The 13,904-nt window shown below is 42.8% G+C and overlaps 1 protein-coding gene across 1 annotated transcript in view; it reads left to right on the top strand.

Moving 5' to 3' along the window:
- The window catches only part of T265_11551 (hypothetical protein), a gene marked incomplete at both ends in the record, with an annotated part of 63,164 nt that overhangs the window by 45,705 nt on the left and 3,555 nt on the right, over positions 1 to 13,904 (top strand). Inside the window, 8 exons of the mRNA XM_009178231.1 lie at positions 306 to 471; positions 3,449 to 3,651; positions 4,397 to 4,620; positions 5,605 to 5,952; positions 6,483 to 6,653; positions 7,551 to 7,729; positions 12,214 to 12,343; positions 12,460 to 12,636. Coding sequence (XP_009176495.1) covers positions 306 to 471; positions 3,449 to 3,651; positions 4,397 to 4,620; positions 5,605 to 5,952; positions 6,483 to 6,653; positions 7,551 to 7,729; positions 12,214 to 12,343; positions 12,460 to 12,636 — 1,598 coding nt within the window. The remainder of the gene's footprint in view (positions 1 to 305; positions 472 to 3,448; positions 3,652 to 4,396; positions 4,621 to 5,604; positions 5,953 to 6,482; positions 6,654 to 7,550; positions 7,730 to 12,213; positions 12,344 to 12,459; positions 12,637 to 13,904) is intronic.

The following is a 13,904-nucleotide window of genomic DNA, read 5'->3' as shown; positions in this document are numbered from 1 at the left end:
CCGCGTGTGATCACTCATTCTCTTGCATTCAGCCTAAATTATTCAGACCTAACCTGCATTTAGAACGTATGTGGTTGAGGATCCACCAGGCACATCTGGTGTTTACTCACTAGGGGTTGCGACTATAGAATGCTATGATTAAATAGATCCTGAAACATGACTTCAAACTAAAGAGCTGTGAATTACGTCCACTGCTACTGAGCCTTACGAAGAATATGGTTTGAGTTTAGCGCTTGCTTCCTGTGTATGGAGCCACAGCTGCCTTTCTTTCAAGTAATGACCTCATTCTGTCTCTCCACTGCTAGCTGAACTGGATCGCTTGCGAAACCAAACAGGACGTCAGCTGCCATCGGATTTGGAGGTCCTTTTCAACGGTCTTGTGGATCTACTGCAACAGATTGAGAAAGTTCCGTGGATGAACATCGAAGACCAGAAAATGGAAGATTTACAAAAAATTCTCAACAGAACCAAGTACGTTTGTTCGTTGCACCAGGTGGGTAGGGAGCTCTTGTAACGCTCGGGATTTCACGTACTTGTTCGTCGCACGTAGGGTTGCACACTGGTAATGCTTTCAAACAAGTGCATTTCCAAGGTGGTTGGGCCGAAATTATAGATTAAATAGCACGAAAATCAAAAACGAATATGAAGGAAATAGATTAAAGTGATTAGTTAAGCAATGCAAAAAAGGCATGTAATGGGAACGTTGTTACTCCCATCAACTTGAGTATGGACACAAGTTTGCACTTTTTGAATGTTTCATACAGACCAAATCAGTCTCCGAGTGGTTGGATAACGATGAACAAACAGTCAGATTTGCAGCACATGGTTATCACCGAAACAACGGGAGACCAAACATAGCCTGTGGAACGGTTCTGCCTCAACCGATACATAGACATATAGAGGTCTATTCATACCATCCCCTTTATGGCTCGTCTGAAAACTGTCTTTATACCTTGTTATCCTCACCCCAACGGAACTTTCATAGCAGTTGCGATCCAACACAGACCATCGGAATGCGTAAATGACACGCAAGGAGAATAACCATTTGAAATATATTGAAATAGAGAATCGAAAACAATTATGTCAAATCCCCCGAATCCGCCAGACGTGAGACCTGGACAACTACAATACCTAAAAACCCTTCCACCCGACCCCCAATAGCAACTTAGTGTACTAGTCAAAGAAGATCTTGCTGATCGACTCTCCATCGGCCAACCGAATCAGTTGTGTCCAATTGGGATATTGCCCAGTCACGAAGCCACCGATTGTTGAACAAATCTTTCTGGTGCACCAATCCAGTTCCAGGAAGCATTATTTGTTTCTTGAGCAAAATAGTTAGGCTGTACATCGGGAAATTGCCCACTTATTACAGAATAACACACAGGCACACCAGGATGGAGAGCACCAGGTTTCATTTTGCTTCGTTTTCACGTTGACCATCGATTTTTATGATTACTTTCAGATTCCACATTTTATACACATTGAGAAAGCATTTACACTTTTCTTGAAGTACGCATGACATGCGTTGTCTCATTGTAAGATCAACTGCATTGTAGTATTTTCACTGTTTTGTCCGGTGTTTATCTCGGCCGGTGACTCTGTGATCTCGTGCAATATTTCAGCCTCGGACCTGACTTGAAATTGATTTGAAAGGCAGCCAACACGAAGTCAGTGGTCATTGACTTTAAATCACCTTACCGGAAGACCGGTCTGGTCAGGTTTGCCTTGCAAGTCATTCTGTCCACAACTTAATAGGTAAACAAAGGCTATCCCTCTGGAGTTGAGGGAGTATCTGGCTGTAGAGACTTGACGTGAATTGCATGGTTGACAGTCGCTACATCCTATCTAAAGGCGGAATACTTGTGCTGCCGATCAGCCATGTAGGAATGACAGCATAGCACTCTGACAGCTGTTACCAGTTTTTTCATCCAGTCAATCTGATGATAAAATCCCACGTTGAGTGGAACGAATGACTTTTAGGGTCTAGATAAATAAGCATACAGAACTCATTTATCACCCACTTGTGTTCGATCAGTTTTCACAAGAACTAGTCCTTGGCTGCCCAGTGCTGCAGAATGCTTCAGTTTATCGTTGGTTTGTAAGCAACTTGTCCTGTTTTTGGACAAATGGGCTTGTCCGTGAGAATGCTCAAACATGAAACCGCACCTACACATTGGAGCCCAATTTTTCTCAGCGCTAAACACATCGTGGAAATCAAACAGTCATCTAAACTAATGACTGGAACGACACCCTGAAATCGCCTGATGGATAGGCAGGGCTAATATGATTCAATCCGGGCTTTAGATCATAAAAGATGTGTGTAAATTGCGGCGCTTCTTTGGACGAAACACGTGATCATATGTCAGTGCATTCTTGTGCATACATAAGCGTTCTAAAATATGAGTTCTGTGCGATGGATAACCGCTATTGCAAATATTTGAACCATGAAAACCTTATTCTAACGTGTTTCCTGGTATTGACAGAGTCATCCAGGCCCGGTGAATGTTTCTTTGGCTGTGCAAGCAAACCTGTTGGAGTGGAGTGTAGCGTGTACCAAAGGTAATTCTTGACGGTCGTGATTAGCCTTCTGTCCTCTTCTTGGTCCAAACAAATTTAAGACCGAAATCTTTTCTGCCGTTCTCGGAAGCAAGCTTCTATTCGGGGGAAGACCTCTTGGGAGTCAGCACCTTACTAACATCCTATTTCTAATTTGTGGTGCCTAAGCCGTTTAGCTTTCCTAAGGAATTCGCTTGTGGCAAAGGGTCTAAAGGCAGATGCGCATCGATCAAATTAGTGAGCTATATGCGTCTATTCAAGTTACTCGCTAAAGGGAAGTTGAATAGGCCGCAACAGTGAAATTTCATGTCAATGGAATACCGATATTTTGGACGATCCAAACTTTTAGCTGTGTGACAAACATAATATTTTTAGACGATGGATGCGGCAAGCAAAAAACGCGCAGAAACTGGTGACAACCGTAGACTAGTGTTACACTGAAAAAAACCAAGCCCAGTTGGTCAATTTAGGCAAGCAGACACTTTCGAAAGAAACTACTGGAATATTGAGAAATACACTAATTTGCAAATCAATTTGGTTTTCACGAGAGACTCAACTGAATCTCTCATGAAAACCAACTTGATTTGCAAATGAGTGTATTTCCCGAAAACAGTCCGATTTGGGTTCAAGTAGGACATAAGGTTGACGGAAACTCGGGGACTGCGCCTACCTGATGAGCCCCAAGAGAGGCGAAACCGGTCGTGGGTTGTCGAACCGTTTTCAGCAACCTCGTAAGTAGTTTTCTTTATGAAAATATACTGCCGTATTGCTTTAGGAATGATATATCTGCATGGTCACTGCTGAGAGCGAGTCGCTGTGAGCTAGGGGGAACTCTGTGTTGCCTGTGTGCAACTTACATTCAAATCAACATTAACGATCATATTTCCCACAGTTCGGCCCTTCAAGAACTATCTTCGTTCGAAGAAACGCCGGAAAGTTTGAACGCCCTGTCGGAAAAGCTGAACGTGGATTTGCAAGAAGAGATGAATCGTGCGAATGAAGTGGCTAAATTGTACACGAAGATCACCGAACTTACAGAGCGCCTGGACAGCATTTTGGAAGAGGCCAAGAAGGCTGAAACGCAGCTACCTGAAGGTATGCTATTTTGTTGGTATGCACGATTCATAGTGTCTCCATCGTAGTGATATTCACGCTAGATATTCGGTTAACTTTTTTCCCTTGAAGACTTCGGACGTTTCATGGGTGTGCAAACACTCGATCTGCACATAGGTTTGGGATTTGGCCTAAATGGTGCTAGATTTTCGGAAGCAGGGATAACCCACCACTGTATCTGGCTCTTGCGTTTTGCCCTCCGAACTCTACAGCGCCTAGCATCTACCTTTCTATTTCTATAACCTTATCACAATTTCATTTTTTACGTTATTCCTGAGTCAGTATTCTAAAGCACTAGCTACGGGAGAAGCAGAAGCGTTTGACCTGGTGTTTTGCCCCCAACTGAGGTTTATTCGTTGAATATAGCGGGATCAAACGATTGTTAGTCAATTTCAAGGTTTTTACTCATAAACTCAGCACCATATGGTCGATTATCACTCTTCTGTGTAGAGCATGTTTGACTAAAGGGATTGGTTTATTTAATTCACAAATCAAACTCGTCAGAAACCTGACAGTCTGTGAATAGCGCGGTGAAAATAATCACCTTTGGTGCGACCAAATGGTCGACTAAGCTGTGGTCCTTAAAAACCCCATGGTGTTTATCTACTGAGGCATCTGCTTCAAATATCACTACAATCTGATTCCCCATATATCACTCAGTAATACACGTGTCAGTGATAATCCTTTCAATGCCCCATCGATTCACTCCAATCTCTTGGTTTACAAGGTGCATATCTGGCGGTTCAACGGGCCACAGAAATAGAGAAACAGGTAAGAAGCATAAAGGAGACAATTGAAGGTCAACGTGCTTTGATGGAAGACAATTTGAGCAAAGCCAAAGCCGAAGTGAATGCGATCAGGTTGAGAGGAAATGCGCTTGCTGATGACTGGTCCCAGCTTGATCGACGACTTGGGGACTTCCGGGATAATATTCGTCAGACCAATCGTCGCGTAAGTTATCAGAATCTGACCTACAGTATTCCTTCTAAACAAAGTGCAAGTATGGAAAACGGTCTATGCGGTCTTCATTTATTAATGGTCATCCTAGTTGCCTTGTAATGCCTCAGTCTCTCTACAAGGACTACTTATGATTTCTCTAAAAAGATATCCACGGTAAACAGTTAGACCATCTCGCTATAAAGACCACCATTCTACAAACCCTCAAGCAACACCGCAAAATCATTTTTAAATCACAGCCTGTGTCTGCTAACTAATCAATTAATTTTGCCAAGGTCGTTCCTCATTTCTCAGGGTAACTTAGCATGTCAGTTTCTATCACTAGAAGTCCGCTCTACCGTGTTCTTTACTTACATGAAACCTCCAGGCAATCACCTATTTTAGTGCTTTCGAAAGTCTCTATGGTGGAAATCCCCTCGAATATTCAAGATATAACAACCAACTGTCAGGCGATTGCAATGTATGCATGGAATAACGGTCAGCTGCACCTCTCGCTTTCTTAAAAGACATTTTGGCGACCAAGCCTTTACATGATACTCCATTCAAGAACCGTATGTAACCCTTCATGGATGATCAGCCCCATCAGTGAGAGCAGCACGTTCATCACACCATCATTGATTGATATGTGGGTTACCACGTATTTTAGTTTTTAGGAAGCACTACGCGGTATTATTCTGACAAGAAAGAACTCTAGTGGAACATTTCATCTTTAGATGGAGTTGTGTTTTGAGATAACGCGACCAAACGAACATTAGTCTCAAGATCCACGTGGATGCTGGACCAACAATTTAGATGGTGTCAGCTTCATATGGGACATCCAAACTGATTCACGAGGCTGTGAAACCTGAGTGTTTTCCAGTTTTTGATTTCCCTCCTGTTTTGTGTAGATGTTCTTTTTCCTGCGTAAATAAAACGGACTATCGGACTTTGCCCATGTGTTTGAACTAATCTAGCATTTGTTGTCGGTTTTTTCATCAGCTATGTGGTGACAACGACTCACCGCCTGAGGATGCTGATATATCAGTTTGCCCGTCCAGCTGTGGGGGCGCGGCTTGTGACTCGGTCTCACGTTGGCTTGGACCACGGGGCTCGAGTGTCGTACGTAATACACGGAGTGCCAGTGTACTATTCCCCACAACAACAGCCGATCCAGCCGTCGAGGTCACTTACGACACTGGTCTTATTGGCGGATGTGGTGTGAACGAACGTTGTAACGCAAGTGTCGGTGGTCGGCTTCGCACGCTGATGGAACAAAATCTTGATCTGCAAACGCAGCTTGCCAACGCGGTACAAGGAGTCAATCGTGCAGAAAGTTTAATCCTAAAGGTAGATTTCAGTCCTAAAGTTCGAAGCTTTTGAAATACCGTATTGTTGTTGATGCTAATACCGTTGTAGCGTGGAATAGGTTCACTTTGGATGGGAAACTCTGAAATTACTATTTTTATCCACACGAATGAAGGCGCACAATTAACTCTGAAGGCATATTTTCGACTCTTTCAGTTATATTCCAGTATTCACTCCATAGTTTGGGGTACATCTTACTCTGGTTTACTTTTACTGGCTGAATAAGCACTAACTTTTGCAGATGTTTATTTTTTCAAAAGACTTGCGTCCTCTGAATGAAACATTATCTGAACCCTGTAACTTGTTGGCTAGGAGCAGCAGTGAAATTTTAATATGGCGTATTCTACAACCATGAAGCCACAAGCCCCTCATCCTGATAACCAAAATAAACTTGCGCTGTGATCCTTCAGTGATCCTCCTATTTCGTGTTAATGCTTCATTATCTTGGAGTTGGTTTTCATTATCCGGAATTGCATAAGGTTCTGTGGGATGATCCTGAATTCATTTTGAAGGTACACGCGGATCGTAAAGAGGCCGAAGGGACGGTAGAAAACCTAACAAACACATCGCGCGCTCTCTCTGAACGCCTAGAATTGACTTACAACGTCACAACTACACTGATTGAAGAGTCCGGTAACTTCATGAACCTCTACGGAAACTTGACGAAAGAGGAGTTCGACAAAGTGAGTTATTCTAGTGCATATCGTTTCTTTATCCTGAGAACATCTCCTTAGGCTGTCAAGAGCGAAAAAAGTGTCATGCCCTACAGAAGCGAAACTTATTACGAAGCTTTACCTTGTATTTTAACCATATGTTCAGTCAAGTTTCTCTTGCTTACCGCAGGCCTATCGGGGTCTTGGAGTAAGGGACTATGAAGCTAATCGATTTTGCTGCTAAGTGGGGCTTTGATTTTATCTAAACGATACTAAGGTCTAGACCGAAATATAGGCAGTTCATGTGCACAGCTTGGTTATGGTCGATTTATCAAGCTTGACAATTGGATTGCAAACGTTCCACCACTAATCGAGGTGATATCGTCAACCAAACACTCAAACCCGCTCTGACGATGTCACCTTGATTGGCGATAAACGGTTTGTAATCCAACTTCCAAGCTCAACGAACAGAGCGACAACCACGATATTGCCCATTCAACTTAGTTTCTGGTACACGAAACTCCATTGCAATGGCTTATCACCAGGTTTCCGCGTAACTAGTCACGATTTTTTGTAATCTCAGTGAACAAAAGCTACAGAGTACAAGTAACCGCGGCAGGAATTTTGGATGAGTGTTTTCTGTTGTCTGTACATGGTCTGAATGTGAGAATGTTGGGGTTCGGTTTCATATCGTCGAATCAATCTACTTAGTACAGTTCATTCAAATGGAGATAAAGTCAATCATTCTGGAGCGATTGACAGGATTTTCCCCATTTCGGTTCCACTGGTCCTCGTGGTAACGGATCCGTTACCGGATCCTTCCGTTTTGTGAGTTAACTAATTGTTGGAAGCCTCAAGCCTCCGGTTTGTAGCATTCTATTCCTGCAGATATTGGACTACCAAAAAGCTTGCTTTCACCTCTTACAGTTACTTCAGGCGGTTCAGTCTTCAAAGCTGAATGTCACTCAGACAGAAGCCTGGGATATTGTGCGTCAGTTGGAGCAGCTCGCTAGAGATCTTAATGGACGAGTTAGAGAAATACTACGAGAAACGGAAACTGATCGTCAAATGTCACAGGATCTGGTTACACGTGCTGAGCTTGCAAGGTAACTGCACATTTGTCCTTCCGCTTGAAAATAAATACTTATATTGTGGTAGACTGGTTAAGATGCATTTGTTACAGTTAAACGCTGTGAAACCTCACTCAGTAGAATGAAATTAAGCAGCAGAAAACGGGACAGCTAAGGATAGGAACATCTTGCTGAAAAGTTTTAATAAATCACCACATTTGCTTACCGGTTATTAATTGTTTCGCCTGTTTATTTTTCTTTCACACTACAGTGGCGGAGGTTCGGTCACGTTGATTTGGCCTACTGAATATCGACAGTTTTAAAGGCTTATTTGCAGGATTAAGTCTACAGATTGCTAAAAGGATTGATTATATAACTGAGGCTGAAGCAAGACACTGAAAATCTGTTGAGCACATGTCCCGAAATGAAAGCGCCAGTTGAATCTCACAATGTACACCATAAATTGGCTGAATTGGTGCACCATGTGCTAGTTGTCTTATTCCGAGACGAAGAGTGCTCTACGATGGTTGCCTTCTAGCTTATTCAACTGTCTACGTTTTCTCTGATTAGTGTGAGCAGCAGTACAAGAAATAGGGTCCTGATGCTGAGCTTTCTGACAGACCTGTGCGATGGGAGCCCGAATTCCCGACTGCAAAACATCACACTACTTTTCTGTATGCTTTCTTGGTTGTGCAGAGTTTACTCGCCGCTTCTGTTCTGAAAGCATGAGCCTGTTTTTTAACGACCTTGAAGCCAGCCGCCAACAAAACATACAGCAGAAACGTAATTTCGAACGACAAAAATTATGGAACGCAGCAATAGTATACAGACCGTTAGATACCTTAGCAATTTAGCTTTACGGCAATCTCAAATTCGACGCAGGGAACGACTACGTGCTTGACTTCATATTTCAGTGAACAATAACAACTTGACAATTCTCTTCAAATGCTATCAACATTGATCCTCAAAAAACAACAGACTATCATTATATACTTATTCACCGTTCCTGGCTTCTGAGAGAACAGTGTGTTGAGAATAGTTTTTGTCGTTCGACTTGTGAGGAAAGACAGAGAAATCCATTTGTGCGCGTCTGAAATTTATTGTATACAAATTACAAATGAGTATCATACCAAAAAAGTATTCTAAATGGTGGAAAACCACCGTTCAAGTGAAAACAGAGAAGAATAATCAATATCATGTGCAGATCGGCGATGCATTGAGAACATATGATTAATCGATACGTGTGCTCATATAGATTAGCCATCACGACGCTAATAGAAGCATGAAGCATGCAGATGATCTTTCAAGTTACAAATTCACCCCTTGTTTATCGTATTACGGCTAACGTTTCAAATGCGAGCAAAGGCTGTTTTGCAAAACACTGTATTTGAGAGGTTACAACCTGACCTAAGAGAAAAGCCAAAGCTCGCGCAGAAACTACTTTAATTGCCGCAGGATTTTTTGGGCTCCTGCTAGTCGGTATACGTCTTTTATCACGAAGTCGGCTGTACTGAGGAATGAAGGGAGGATACGGATTACGAAAAATTTGCTTTTAAAAATGAGCTTAGAGCAAGCACGAAACCACAGCTAACTTCAGCAGCTCATGTTCAACTAACAGGATTTATTCTGAGACAGCAATCGGGAATTCTGGAAGGTTGCGGAATTCGGTACCATCTGCTAGAATTTTATACCAATAAACGATCCCTTTTGGGAACCACTGGGTGTTTTGTCTGAAAAACAAACCTCCGCTGACTTCACCGTTTCTATGAGCTTTTCCACAACCCTCTGCAGTGCTGTTAGCTAAAAGACCTTATCCTCTTTTAAAAGAGGTAATCACCAGAGAGACCTGAAAAACTTTCCCAGTGATGGCACTGTTCTGAAGGAGAATGTATATTTAAGTTTCAAATTATCTGTTCGTTCGATCGTACAAAAACTCGCCACTATTATACACAGAAAAAGATGTTAAACAATGCTCTTCCTTCATAAGAAACATATTTATGGATACTCAATATGTCTCCCAGTTTAAGATATTCGTAACTTGAGGATGTAGCCTGAAGCTACGCCAAGATCAAACAAACAGTGTTGTTCACCATCTTAATGCGGTGACATCAGCAATCAACAGACGAATGTACTTTCAATAGCTTTCCCTTAGTTGGGACCGTTTTGAGTCTAATCCATTGGGTTCCTCCACCTTCGTCAATATGAGAGAGCGGCTATGTGAAAACACAAAGCTCTTCTCCAGTAAAAACCCGAAGAGTAGGTGATGGTTCTTTCAGATTGAAAATATTTCCTGGGCAATATTCTGGACAGAACCCTCTTAAATCCGTATGTCATCAAAATGCTCTAGGGGGAATAGCTGAACTGCCTGAGTTAGTTAACAGCATACAGGACAAAAAGTGATCGGCTATCGTTCAACATCAAAAATTTTTACTCTGTAAATGCTCCGTGTTGATTCCAAAGTATCCTAAAGGTTTCGAAAAGCTGAGTTAGTCCTGCGCATGTAATCTTTGTGAGCATCGAGTGGCGCAAAATGGTCAGTGGCAAAACTGCGTGACACATACACAAGTGTAACGAGATCGGACGCATCAACTAGAGAATATTTTTGCTGGCCCAAAGCAGATACAGATAACGATCGCCTATTCAGCATATGAACCACCTGTCAGCGGCACCAGGAGCGTAAACCATCTGAACCAAACCCTCCCTTGCGACGGTCGGGGAAATATCGTCAATGAATACTCGGAGACTACTTTGGTCCACTACGTGGGTTGGTATATCCCCTGCTGCTTAGCCCATATTTCAGATAGTTAGTGTGTCCATTCACCCGCACCAATTCAGAGACAACGCCCGGCAAAGTATGCATCTGTTTTTCTGGTGGTAAATTCCGAAAACAATGGTATTCCATTCCGAAACGACATTCAACGCTTCCGCTCGGAGCCTTAGCACTGGCAATCGAATGGTCATGCGGAACGCGCAGTACTGGCTGCGACAAAGTCGTTCCAAAACAAGAATTCCCGACGAATCAGACTAAATTCTATCGGATTTCATTTGCCAATCATATATTCATCAAGTCTACTGGGATGTCACCTGTGGAGCTAGTGTCCGGTCGAATATCCCCCGCTAGCGCCAGCCTGTCATTCCTCGATCCGACAGTTGATCAAGATACCAGAAAAAAAGAAACTGGGTGAGTGGAAGAGTCCAGTTTCGAAAACGATACCGACGGAATTTGAAGCTGCGTATACTAAGCAATCTCAGAATTCGTTTTAGTAATCCACTCTGGCGATAGTGTCATTAAAGCGTCCGCGCCAAGCTTCTCTCCCTTGCGAGTTGACATTCGGGCCACGTACTCCGAAAACTGTCCACATCTACTGAACTCGAATATCCACAATCCTAGAGTAAAACAGTCGGCACGGCAAACGACAGCCCAGCATCGGGCCTGGAAACAATCCGTACGCATATCAAAATCGGTGGGTCGATATCAAGCATGAACATGAAACCGGCCTGGAGAGATTAGATGGAGTGTCACACCCACCCTGATGCACACACACTAGTACACGCACGCATGTCGAACCAAATATGCATTCTTATAGGCGAGTCATTTCCCAGACTTACTGTTTATTTCTCATTGGCGTGGATTCAAGCCATGCATTATTGTCAAGTCGGTGTTCTGTTTGCCTTCAGTCGTCGCATCTGCTGTGGCTACGGGCCAGACTCATCATCGTGCTGGTCAAATAATCCAAAAAGCCACGACAATACGTTTGCCTCTGCAGCCGTTACGTCCGTTTCTCGACAGCAAAGCATCCGCACTCTTTAGGGTTTTCTGAACCAATCCTATCTACCCTTGAATCCCAAGTAGAGAAATTCTCTCTTTAGGCACCCAGCCTATTACTGTAGTAGTTTTTCGAAACGCGTGGCAAAGTTGTAGGCCGTCTCAACTAGTTCTGGGTGGAAATATTCTCTTGCATAATCCTTTGGACAGTTGAGTCCTTAGTACCTGGATCTGTGATACTTTTTGCACGACAGCATGCCTAGCTGTGAATGAAAGCATATCCGTCTGTAATCTTTGAGACATTTTGCCCAGCAAAAGAATGGTTTCTGGATTGGGGTTAAGGAACGCACTGCAACCTGTGGTGATGTTACCGGTTGATGAAGTGGTATGAGTTCCGTTCGTTTGCATACAAACAAGATATCTTGTTTTGACTTTTTCCTGAATGAATGTATTCCTCTCCATTTTACCTTATTCATAGAACGGAATAAACAGACTCCTTGTCGTGTAACTCAGCAAACCATTAATGGGCCCAGCTCTTGTTTGGTGAACATACACGAGCTAGCAGCCCTTCTTGATGAAGCTGTTTTCACTTTGCATTCGTCACTGATAATGATTCAGATAACAGTTTCCGCAAAAAAAAAACCAAGGTGTGTGTGGAATGTGCAGCCTCCCATGCTGGTATTACACAAAAATATCAGATTGCCTTTGGTTGTTTTTTTTGTGTGGCTATAAATACGGTTTCGTTTTCATGCAGCAAAAACGCACAGGATTTCCAAGTCCAGGTCAAACAGCTGAAGGAGGCTGAGGCGATCTATGAAAAGATAAAGGATAATCCTATTTTCGCTGATCCGGAGAAAGCGGATTTAGCAGCACGAATAAAAAAGGTGAGCGATAGTTTCATCTGGTTTCTTTGTTCTTAATTGTGGATGGAGGTTTGTTGGCTCATGAATGCAGTTCATTTACTATAGACAGCTACTATCCGTTTTCTGTCGAATGTCAGGTTGGGGAAAACATTGAAGGACTAAAGGCAGAGCTCGCTTTATTCACCAGCGAGTCTAGTTCCAAGGCAGCTGATGAAGCACGAGCCGCCATGGATGCGGTGGACAAACTGCTAGCTGAGGCAACCACTGCACGGAAAGAAAGCATGAACACGTATCAAGAGCTGGAGAACTTGGATGTGAGTCGCTTTTTTGTTTGTACAATTAGTGATTGCAACGAAACGACGTAGCTGATAATCCTTGAATCAGAGTTGTAGGGCGCAGTTGGAAAACCGTCTACGAAGCCCCAGTTTCACTAGAGGTACACTTGAAAGGGCCGGTGAACAAATATACCAAGGTTTTGTCTGGGCAACATAACGTGGGTGGATAGTGTGGGTTGTGCAAAGAGACATGATTTCTTTATTATTCCTTATAGAACGCTGGATTGCTCTTTACTGAACCCCATATTAACCAGTGTAACCAAACTTACAAAGTAGTAAGTAGAACGCGAAATTGCATCAGACGCGACCAACTGGTAGACTACCGATCTACCATCTAATAGAAACATTTAACTTTATAGAGGGAAACAAAGTAGGCCGTCGAGCATGTTTTGCTTAAACTTCAGTGATCGTCCGTCCCTAGGTGAAGCTTCCGCTTCTCTTCCATGTAAACAGCTTACACCCGATCTGCACAACAGCTTGCAAAACAGCAGTTTGTGAAACAACGTTGATTAGCCTATCAATGTCACCACGATAAAGTTGTTTCCAGGAGCAGGTCACTGTGTGCGGAGTCGGTTAACTAGAATAGAATGACGGTTCAACTCGAAGTTCACTTGTTGTACAGGAAATCTAGTTCCAGTGTGTAGAACATCAAGAATTCGACGTCTTTGAGAGTATTTTAAGGCCAAATGTAGATGTCCGCTTGAATAAACTTAGGCTTCTGCTGCCAATAGCAAAATACCTTTCTTTTCATAAGCTTCAATAGTCAATGTAGCGCAGTAGTCAGACTTCGTTTGCACATGGTGTGATATGCGTTAGCCCCAAGTTGGATTCTCTTATTCATTCTACCATACGGACAATAATGAGTACGTCATCATAATATCACTGTTATTTCACTATCTCCGCTCGACTCCACGGGAAAATATCCATTCAGCTTTGTGTTCGAATGATAAGCGAAAAATATTCGGTGGCAGTTTCATTTGAGAAAGCTAAATAAATCTTCCACTAGTCACATCTGTAGCGTAAGAAAAGTGAAAAGTCACAGTTCAGGGATGGCGAATCGATCCGTGATAAGCGAGATCATGCAGTTACAATTTGAAAAACTTCAGGAAGCTGAAAGTTTAATGAAATAACGGGCAACTCAATGAGAGTATCCGATACAGACCATGAGATACAGCATTTCGCAGTAAAGCGATACAGATCGAGTGAAGAGTGCCCTTTGATATCTCTTCTCAAGACTATATATATAT

The sequence above is a fragment of the Opisthorchis viverrini genome (assembly GCF_000715545.1).
Source record: "Opisthorchis viverrini unplaced genomic scaffold opera_v5_516, whole genome shotgun sequence".
In the NCBI taxonomy this organism is placed as follows: domain Eukaryota; kingdom Metazoa; phylum Platyhelminthes; class Trematoda; order Opisthorchiida; family Opisthorchiidae; genus Opisthorchis; species Opisthorchis viverrini.
The sequence above is the reverse complement of the archived record's forward strand: the minus strand, read 5'-3'. Positions and strand labels throughout refer to the sequence as shown.